Source organism: Pholis gunnellus (genome assembly GCF_910591455.1).
Source record: "Pholis gunnellus genome assembly, chromosome: 4".
Taxonomy (NCBI): domain Eukaryota; kingdom Metazoa; phylum Chordata; class Actinopteri; order Perciformes; family Pholidae; genus Pholis; species Pholis gunnellus.
The window spans coordinates 1,775,260-1,785,666 of NC_136530.1; the positions used below are offsets into that span (position 1 = coordinate 1,775,260).

Here is a 10,407-nt window from a genome sequence, read left to right on the forward strand (position 1 = left end):
TTTATACATCTCAGAGGTACATATTGTACTTATACATCTCAGAGGTACATATTGTACTTTTATACATCTCAGAGGTACATATTGTACTTATACATCTCAGAGGTACATATTGTACTTTTATACATCTCAGAGGTACATATTGTACTTATACATCTCAGAGGTACATATTGTACTTTTATACATCTCAGAGGTACATATTGTACTTTTATACTTCTCAGAGGTACATATTGTACTTTTTATACATCTCAGAGGTACATATTGTACTTTTATACATCTCAGAGGTACATATTATACTTTTATACATCTCAGAGGTACATATTGTACTTATACATCTCAGAGGTACATATTGTACTTTTATACATCTCAGAGGTACATATTGTACTTTTATACTTCTCAGAGGTACATATTATACTTTTATACTTCTCAGAGGTACATATTGTACTTTTTATACAACTCAGAGGTACATATTGTACTTTTATACATCTCAGAGGTACATATTGTACTTTTATACATCTCAGAGGTACATATTGTACTTTTATACATCTCAGAGGTACATATTGTACTTTTATACATCTGAGGTACATATTGTACTTTTTCAGAAACATCAGATATAACAATAAAACATTTTACTGATCTATTAAAACTTTAATACATGTAGCTGACAATACTTTTACTTCCGTCAGGTTTTGGTTGCAGGACTTTTACTTGCAGTGGAGTATTTTCACAGTGTGTTGTTGTACTTTTACTGCAGTAAAGCATCGGAGTACTTCTTCCACCTCAGTCTGCAGGGTGTGACCTTACAGCGTCGACGTGTCCGTGCTTTTAAATTTAGCTTTCTTACATCATGAAAATGATTTATTGAGCGTCTTACATTGAAAATGTGAAGGTTTGAAAGAAAAACCTTCAGCTGTTTCCCGCTGCGCCTCCACTGGTGAGTACACGAGACTATTTTCATCCACAGCCCTTGAACACACCACCAACCTCTCTGTCAGCTGGCAGGATTTATTGGTCGTCAGGATCCCTGTGGAATAATCTCACGAGAGCCTCCAGTGTTTTCACACCGCGTCTGATCCCGTGTGACGGGAGAAGAGCGCGCGTTACCCCCCCGACAAACACGTTAAAGCTGCAGGAATTTAAGATTTCAGAATGATGTGTTGCTGTTCTATGAAGGTCCAGAGCGAGACACATCTCTTTTTCTATTTGTAAGTTTTGTGTGAAATGTGATGTTTAAATATGCAAATTAGGCATTATCTAACTTTTGGTGAATTTAGGAGAAATCTACAGACAAAGTAATAAAATGTTTTCTTTCCTTTAGTCTGAAAGAAGACGAGTTATGGAGGAAATATAAACTTCTCTAACTCGACCAGCGCATGAAGAAACGTAGATAAAATGTCGTTATTACATTTAAACGTAAACGCCCGGGAAGTCTTTTTAAGCTGAGGTCGTATTAAATATGCAAATCAGTTCCACATTAGATTTGAGTTCATAAAACATGGTTATTGTGTATTAGATGACATCATGACTCTCCACTCTCACTTCATTGAGGACTGAGAGCAGAAACACTTCCAGCTGTTTCATCCAATATTCATGCTGCTCGGTGGCGTCGTGTTTGTTTGTTGTTCCAGGTTTGCTCGTTGTGTTTTATGTGGCTTCTATTATTCACGAGCGCTCATTCTGCATTAAGGTAACTGTCCCGCCAAAATAAGAGCATGGGGGGGGGGGGGGCTCTGACAAAATAGCAAGTATGAGGAATCTCATCGTTGGCTCAGTTTGGAGTCGGTTTTAGCTCCGCTGTTGCTTCTCTTCCTGCAGAGATCTTCATCATGAGCATCAATGCAACACTGAAAACAACAGAAACACCTCATCCTCGGTTCAGCTGCTTGTTGGCTTCATGTTTCATGCAAATGATCCTAAGATATCGTCTTTAATATTTAGTCTGCGTGTCAGCGTTTCCATTATAGATATCAAACCGCTGTTCTCTCCCCGGAGGCTCCGCTTTGTACGACTGTCTTCTTCTAACTTTTATTTCCGGCTGTAAGCAGAATTATATCTCCAGATATCCATCTCCTCTTTGTTCCTATATGTGCAACACAGCACTATCAGCACATCCCATAATGTCTTTGATATTTGCATTTATATTATTCCAGAAAAGGCTTCAGTTCAGTGCAGCAGAGTATCGATGGCTCCACATGGTGGTTTCATACGAACGTCAACTTTCTTCATTTAAAGGTCAGACTGAGAGATCTGTTCTACGGACGGTTTACGAGTCAAACACAATGAAGACATTAATACACAATAATATTAATAATAATAAACCTTATTTGTGTAGCACCTTTCATACCAGGAATGATGATAATAATGAAGGTATAATAATAAACATAAAAAGGTCAAATAAGATGGAAAATAAGACGCGTTCATAAAAAAATGAAAGAATAAGAAGAAATAAAATACACTGAATACAAAATAAAGTATTAATAAAATAAAGATAAATAAATGGATACAATGCATAACATAAAATGGAAAATATAACTCACTGAAAACTAATAATAATAACAGCTCTCTGTTCTCTTCTGCTCTTTTATTTTGGTGCAGATTTTAATTTTTAAGACGAACTGTTGTGAAAGTGTTTTTGCCTCGAGTGCGTTCTCAGCCAATCACAGTTCATCTGTTTGAACAGAACGCTGCAGTTCCTTCTTCATCATCTCTGTTACAGATGGTCACTGAACTACAATTAGACGATGAGGAAGAACAAGAACATGACTCATGGGAGACGGTCTCACACGCACTCTGTTTGACATTATACCACGAGGCCCTGAGGTCGGCTGATCTCGGCTCCCAGAGGGGTAAAAAATCAGAGAAGTCTGTTCACCGAACCGTTAGCATCCATCGACATTCAGCTTTGGTCCCTCATCTCATCTGAAAACGGGTCGCCTCCGGCGAAGACCGTACGTTTGAGAGCCGGATCAAAATGCAACAAATCCTGATCTCAACGGCACATAAAGCCCGAGAGACATCGTTCTAAAAAGGGAATTATGTTGCTTTGTGTGAGGGCTCAAAGTGTGAGGGCCCGAAGTGTGAGGGCCCGAAGCGTGAGGGCCCAAAGTGTGAGGGCCCAAAGTGTGAGGGACCGAAGTGTGAGGGCTCAAAGTGTGAGGGACCAAAGTGTGAGGGCCCCAAAGTGTGAGGGCTCAAAGTGTGAGGGCCCCAAAGTGTGAGGGCCCCAAAGTGTGAGGGCCCCAAAGTGGGAGGGGCCCAAAGTGTGAAGGCCCAAAGTGTGAGGGCTCAAAGTGTGAGGGCCCCAAAGTGTGAGGGCTCAAAGTGTGAGGGCCCCAAAGTGTGAGGGCCCCAAAGTGTGAGGGCCCCAAAGTGGGAGGGGCCCAAAGTGTGAAGGCCCAAAGTGTGAGGGCCCCAAAGTGGGAGGGGCCCAAGTGTCCAAGAAAGACATAAAAAAGACTACAAAATGACACAAAAACACAACAAAGAGACATAAGATGACTACAAAGAGACGGAAATGGACCAAAAAACAAACAAAATGACCACCGAGAGACATAAAAGGACAAGAAAAGCTGGACTAAACACCTCATTAGTCGGTGTGTCTCCTCTGTAGGAGACATGCTGAGGTCTTTTGTCCTGTAATCCGCCCGTGTTTACAGTAATGGACGGTACAAGTGAGGCAATATTTCTGTCAAGGTTCGTCCATTCCCTGAAATTGGGACGTATGTCTTGTCATGTCCTCTCCTGCTCTCCTCGTCCTCCATTTATAGGCAGTAACACAGCTGTCACCTCCATCACAGGGGGGGGGTCAAGCAGAAAAAAGGATGGGGGGGGGCATTGTGTCAGAGGGCTCCTGTGGGATCTCGTGTGACAGAGGAGAGAGCCACCTCCTCATAAATCTCCTGCTTTATTGCTCTCTCTCTCTTTTTCTTCCTCTCCTTCATCTCTCGCTCGATATGCAGCGTCCTCCCAATGAGACGCAGATAAATCACGTTTATTGTCTGTTGGCTGCGTCTCAAGTGGTTTTGTGCTTTTGCTTTGCAGGTTATAAGAAGTCAAAGGTCTGTTTCTAATGCATTCTTTTTGTTGTTTCGAAATAAAAACACATCACCTTTAAAAAGTGCTCTCCTCCTCACTGCTGTCCGTCTTTGTAACGGACAATAATGGATCCATCAGTCTGCTGTCGCTTCAAGAAGAGATGCAGGAGAGTAGATCAGAAGCTTCTACAGCTTCTGTTATATAAATGACTAGAAAGAGACAAAAATACTCTGACGAGACACAGAACGACCACAGGGAGACACAACAACCATAACAAAGACACAACAAAGACACAGAAATGCTACAAGGAGACACAAAAACATTCGTGCAATGTAGATATTACAATAAACAGTTTCATCTTTTTGAAAACAAATGTTTAGGCTTCCACAATAAGATGACATATCGATGAGCAGGACTGAAACCAGAGCATTGACATCCTGAATGTGTGACTTTTAGAATAAAATCTATTTGTTGCTGCTTTCAGCAGAAGATTCAAAGAACAACGTGACCGACAGATGTCTCTGCTGCTGCTGCTGCTCGTGACCGACAGATGTCTCTGCTGCTCGTGACCGCCAGATGTCTCTGCTGCTGCTCGTGACCGCCAGATGTCTCTGCTGCTGCTCGTGGAGCGACGTTCTGTTGTTAAAATAAGAGAAAGAACATCTCAGAGGCGTAGCCTAGGTGTTCATCTGAGGGTTAAAGAACCAGAACATATATGCTATATATAATAAGAACATGTTTTTATTCTATATTTATGTTTCTTCATTTTCTTTTCTTTTTAATTACATGTTTCTTTCTTTGCACCGATACAAATAAACCGGCTTCTGATCTGAAATACAACAATAACAAAACATCCATATTTTATGAGAAACATTAAGTTTCATGTTTCTACTACAGAACCAATAATAAGCCTTCAGTTCATAACTCAACATCTCCGCGAGGCTGAATAACGACACGGAGGGTATTTTCCACTCCGCGTGAGAGAAATATGCTTCTGTTTTTTTGTTACAGAAGATTCAGTTCACGCCCGTTTGACAACCCCTGAAGATGCCTTCTGGTGCGCCTCGGAAATTACACTACTGAGGACTACTACTGTGGAATTCCGCTAGGATTTGACTTCAGAGTACTTTTTGAGGGGAATAATGAAACATTAGTGATTATTTTACTGTTGTAGAAGCTGTTAGTTTTCATAAGGAGGAATGGTTGTTTCCTCCAGCTTCTCAATACGAATAATACACCGAGAGCTCTTCCATCATGAAAACAAAGCAGGAAAAAGTGAAACAACACGTCTGAATTTATATCCAGCGAGAAAACGATGCAAAATAAGATACACACATTTAAATGTAGTTACAATGACACTTGAATCTTTTTAGTGACGTTATTTATTATATGGAAATGAAGTTTTATGCAATTTGCAGCCTGCAACTAGTTGCATGAACGTTTCACCGTGTAAAGTCAGCGTGTCTCATATATTCATATATTAATAATTGACCAGAGGAATGTGCAGGTGTGTCCGAGGAGAAGGCAGAGGAAAATGAATAAAAAGGTAAATAAAGGGTTTTAATAATAATTTGAATAAGTGAGTTCAATAACTACAAAATATTACTAATAACAATAATAAAGTAAAAACATAAGTACACTAATCAATTAAAAGTAGGGATTCAGTGTGTCTTTGGATGTTTTATAAATCCGTCACACTTTTAAATAAAATAAACTGTAATAATAATAATACTTATTATCATTATATAATCATAATAATAAAAGAATAGTAACATAAATTAGTAAACTAATAATGAAGGGGTTCGGCGTGTCTTCGTCACACTTTTTAAATTGAATCACTTATAGAATAAATTACTAACATTGTAAACAACTTTGTATTGACAAACGTTACACCCATCTGTTGTCTGTATTTTGCCTCATAGTTGTCTCATTTCCGGACAGCACGTGAAGCCCCCCCCCCCCCCCTCCCCGCTCGTCTCCAGCAGACCAGAAGAAGAAGTAACGTTAGCGGACTAACAGCCAGCATGGCGCTGCTGCTCGGTGCGGTCGGAGTTCCGTTGTCTCGTCTTCGTGTTTGCTTCTACTCGAGTATCTGACAGAAGTACATTTATACTACAACGCAGTACAATGTACGCCTTCTGAAGAGAGGACGTCGCCGGTGTTTCCGCTGCGAACACAGAGAACTGGCTACAGTGTAGCTTTCTGCGCGAGAGAGAAACGGCAACAAGAGGAGGAGTCGTGTTCTGGAAGAAGAGGTGAGTTCTTCTTCAACAGTTTAATCATTTACTTCTTCCTGAGAAGTTGAAGAAACATTTGTTTAATTAAAGTGTGAACGCTGTAAGAAAAAAAAACTTCTATTTTTTTTGTTACTTTAAACGGTGACGACGTGAAAAAGTAGCGAAGTTTCTTTAATGTGCTAGATTTTAATATCTCGCGATATTATAAAACTACTATCAGCTGAACACTACTGTCATTAAAAAAAACAACGTCACGTGCGTTATCGATACACGTTTTTAGTGCCGGTAAGTGTTGCGTAATATTGACATATTTTACAGCCGTACACACAAGGAAGATTTGAGTTTTTATATTTTAAAATGTCTTTTTATGACATAATACAACGGGCTGATTTGAAGTGTTATTATTTATTAAACACCAGATGAAGTGAGTTGACTTTGATACATTTCCCTCCATGTTTGACAAATCACAGTCTCTCCCTGCTGTGATGATGATGATGATGATGATGATGATGATGATGAGTTATGTATTAGTTTATTTGCTAAGGGACAGTGCACATTAATAAAAACATTGTGTAAATGCACCAATAGGCAGATGTTACAAAGTAAACCTCAAAACAGAAAATAAGAATAAATATACAAAGTTATGCATTCTTGAGCCTTTACAAAGCGCGCAGAAACAATGAAAGAAGTGAGAATATTATTATAAGTAGAGTCTTTATTCAGGAGACTCTTAAACTACGTTGTCAAGTACTAACCAGACAATACAATGAGGATAACTGTGTTAAATAGAAACATGCACTAGAGTTATGCTGCATTGTTATATTCTGCTGCATTGTTCTAATATTCTGCTGCATTGTTAGACTATAAACACGATGTCAGAGGCACGAGGATGGCGGCGTGTTGGATCTCAGTCTTCTAGGTGTAATCATCTGCTCTCCAGTTAATCGGATCAACGTGGTTTTAAATCTCTTAATTCGAGACTCTGACGGCAGCTTTTTGTTTTTGCCAGCTCATCACTTCGCTGCGGTTGTGAATGTGGTGTGAAGGCATCGGTTTGTCAGCTGGAGGTGTGATGTTTCCTGTGCTCGTTGAATGAAGCACAGATTTCAGCCACATGTGATGTGTGTGTGCTGACGATAGTAAATAATGTGGATTCAACCAGTCTCACTGCAGGAAATCAGTGTTTATCGCTGTTTCAGAAATGAAATTGGGCGTAAACGCAGCAGAAGTTATGTGTTTTAAAGCGAAAAATGTAGCAGTGTGGATGTAGCCTAAAACGGAGGTAATTTCACCAAATTATGTCCACATCAAGTGTTTAAAACAGGCGGCAACCTCCGGTTCTGTCGAGTGAAACCGAAGCAGAAGTGTCTTGAACCTGCATTCTCTCTAATGTCCACCAGGGGGCGACTCCTCTGGTTGTATAGAAGTCTATGAGAAAATGACTCTACTTCTCTCTTGATTTATTACCTCAGTAAACATTGTAAACATGAGTTTATGGTCTCAATCTCTAGTTTCAAGTCTTCTTCAATACAGCATGATGTTCATTTAGTAAATGATGGTCCATTTAGAGTCACACAGACCATAAAGCAGGGGATGCTTTAGGGGCGGGGCTACACGGTGATTGACAGGTCTCTACCAGAGACGTATACGGCGTCTCTACGTCTCTCCTCCTCAGTCCAGATATGGTCACTTCCTGTTCACTGGTTGCTAAAAAAACATGCCGACGGCCGTAATCCAAGATGGCGAAGGCGACATCGCCAAAACTCTAAATTTATTAGAAATATGCTCCAGCCATGCCCTAGTTTTAGTTTTTTAAAGAGCAGTGGGCCACAGTTTGCCCACCCCGGGCTTTCTATGACCTATTTGTGGTGTGCACACTAACGGCTGATTAATGTGCATGTCTGGACCCTGTTTTACAGCTGATGCAGACGCCATGGCCACAGCTGAGGTATGGGAGTGACGTGACGGCGTTCTGGTCCTGCTTCCAAACACAAAGCGTGTCAGCCTAATGCCTCTTCTGCTGAAGTAGCGGCAGAGCAGCAAGAGAATGGACGAGTCAGTGCTGCTGGATTTGCTCGAGTGCCCCGTTTGTCTGGAGCGCCTGGATGCCTCGGCGAAGGTCCTCCCCTGTCAGCACACCTTCTGCCGCCGGTGCCTCCAAGGCATCCTGGGCTCTCGCGGAGAGCTGCGCTGCCCGGAGTGCCGGACGCTGGTGGAGTGCGCCGTGGACGAGCTCCCCAGCAACATCCTGCTCGTGCGCCTGCTGGACGGCATCAAGCAGAGGCCTCGGAGGGCCGGTCCCGGGCCCGGGGTCTGCGCCACCAACGGGACGTCCGGAGCCGTGGCCCGAGCGCACGGCGGCGGAGGAGGAGCCAGAGACCAGGGCACCCCGGCAGCACAGCCCCAGCGAGCTCAGGCTAAGAGCACCCTTGTGCGGGTCAGTATATACTTCTCACCGTGAACCGCACGCGGATCAGTGAGCACGAGTCTGTGTTTCACCCTTTGTTTGGGTCAAGCTGCAACAAAACAGAGAAAATCTGTGTGGATTAAAAGCAGCATGTTGCATTACTGGCTCTCTCTAATCTTTGCTGCGGATTAACTGTTATCACGGTGACCCCGAAGCCGGCCAGTTGACCAGCGGCCCGGCGGTGCTGACGGCGAGCGGTCGAGAGCCGTTAACGGTGGAGCCGAGCGAACGCTGCTGTCTGTCTGTGAGCCGGCTGCAGCCGGGCTTTCCTCTGAAGCTTAGTTTCTACTCACCGCGGTGAAGCCGGCGCGTTTCACTAATAGTTTAACTGATAAAAAACAACATATTTACACGTCTGAGGATTAAACAAAGAAGCTCAGCTCATGCTTTAGAAACGAGACGACTTAAAACTCCACATCTCAGTCAATCAGATGAATTACAGGATATTCAACGTTAGTTTGTTTATATTGTATTTAATACTTAACTTATTTCTTTACAGGGTTTGTAAAAAGGGAATAAAGTAGTCCATAAATATGAGATATAAGATAGATAAACTCCTGTAATGGTTCTCTGGAGGAGGCTCCTCTCTGCTCCGTCTGAGCTGCTGACGATGCCACATGCACGGCGTCGGTGCTGCTCTTCAGATCCCTGCTGTGGTGTTGCTGCTGAGTGTACGTGACAAATGCAGGGCGTGACCACCGGCTGGGTGTTTTAATCTGCAGCTCTGAGAGCAGTGGTGAAGTGTAGTTCTAGGAGCAGACGGACATTGTGTTTCATTTACAAAGATGAGAGAGATGGAAATAAGACAACATGAACCGTAGACGGTGAGCGTCTGTCAGCTCGCTGAACCGTAGAGTTCAGTGTTTATGTGGAAGCAGCGCGTCAACACGTCGCGGTGGTTTTGGTGCCGCTTTATTGTCCTTTACTGAACCTTCACCGCCAACAAAAACCTCTTTTCCTTTTTTATTATTTACACTCCTCTCTGGGAAAGTCAATACTCAGTCAGTGCTGCTGTGCATCAGTCATGAAAGTCCTAATCACACGTGTGTGTGACTGTTTGCTGTGGAGTTAGAATATCCACGCTTCTTATCGAGGTTCTGAGTCCGTTTCAGTCAAAGGAAGGCAGCGGAGGCTCACTTCAAAGGTTACTTTGTGATATTTAGGAGCAAAAAAATTGTCTCATAAAGTAGAACTACAGTGCAGAACTTTGTGTGAAGTATAACTAACTAAAGACAAAGATGTGCACAGTTCTGCTGCGTCACATCCCGTGAGCAGCAGGTTAGATGTTACTCCAGAGGCTCCACGAGGAGGACGTACGGGATGCTCTCTTTAGTAAACAGCTTCCTTTATGTTGATTTCTTTTGGGTTGTGCTTCAGGACGGGGAACTTACCTGCAGCCGACTGTATTTGAGAAGGCTGAATAATTAGTTTTAACACCGAGCGGCGAAATAACCGGTAATTCTTTAGCCGCTGTATCTTTGGTGTCTTATGAACCCATGAGGGATGAGCACATGACACGAAAACAAAGAACTCTATCTCTCACACTGACGGTAGTCTGTAGTTTTTGTTGATTGGAAATTGAAAACCAGGCTCCAAAAAACCAAGTGGAGGATCCTCCCGGGCCTCTGAGAGCTCCTCTTGTTTTCCACCTGAGGGAGGACGAGGGAGATG

General features: G+C 42.5%; 1 protein-coding gene across 1 annotated transcript in view; it reads left to right on the plus strand.

Annotated features, from left to right (window-relative positions):
* Window positions 1-6,089: 6,089 nt before the first annotated feature.
* sh3rf1 (SH3 domain containing ring finger 1) overlaps window positions 6,090-10,407 on the plus strand; it is a 22,121-nt gene continuing 17,803 nt past the window's right edge. Inside the window, 2 exon segments of the mRNA XM_079157411.1 lie at window positions 6,090-6,287; window positions 8,189-8,706. Coding sequence (XP_079013537.1) covers window positions 8,317-8,706 — 390 coding nt within the window. The 5' untranslated portion in view covers window positions 6,090-6,287; window positions 8,189-8,316.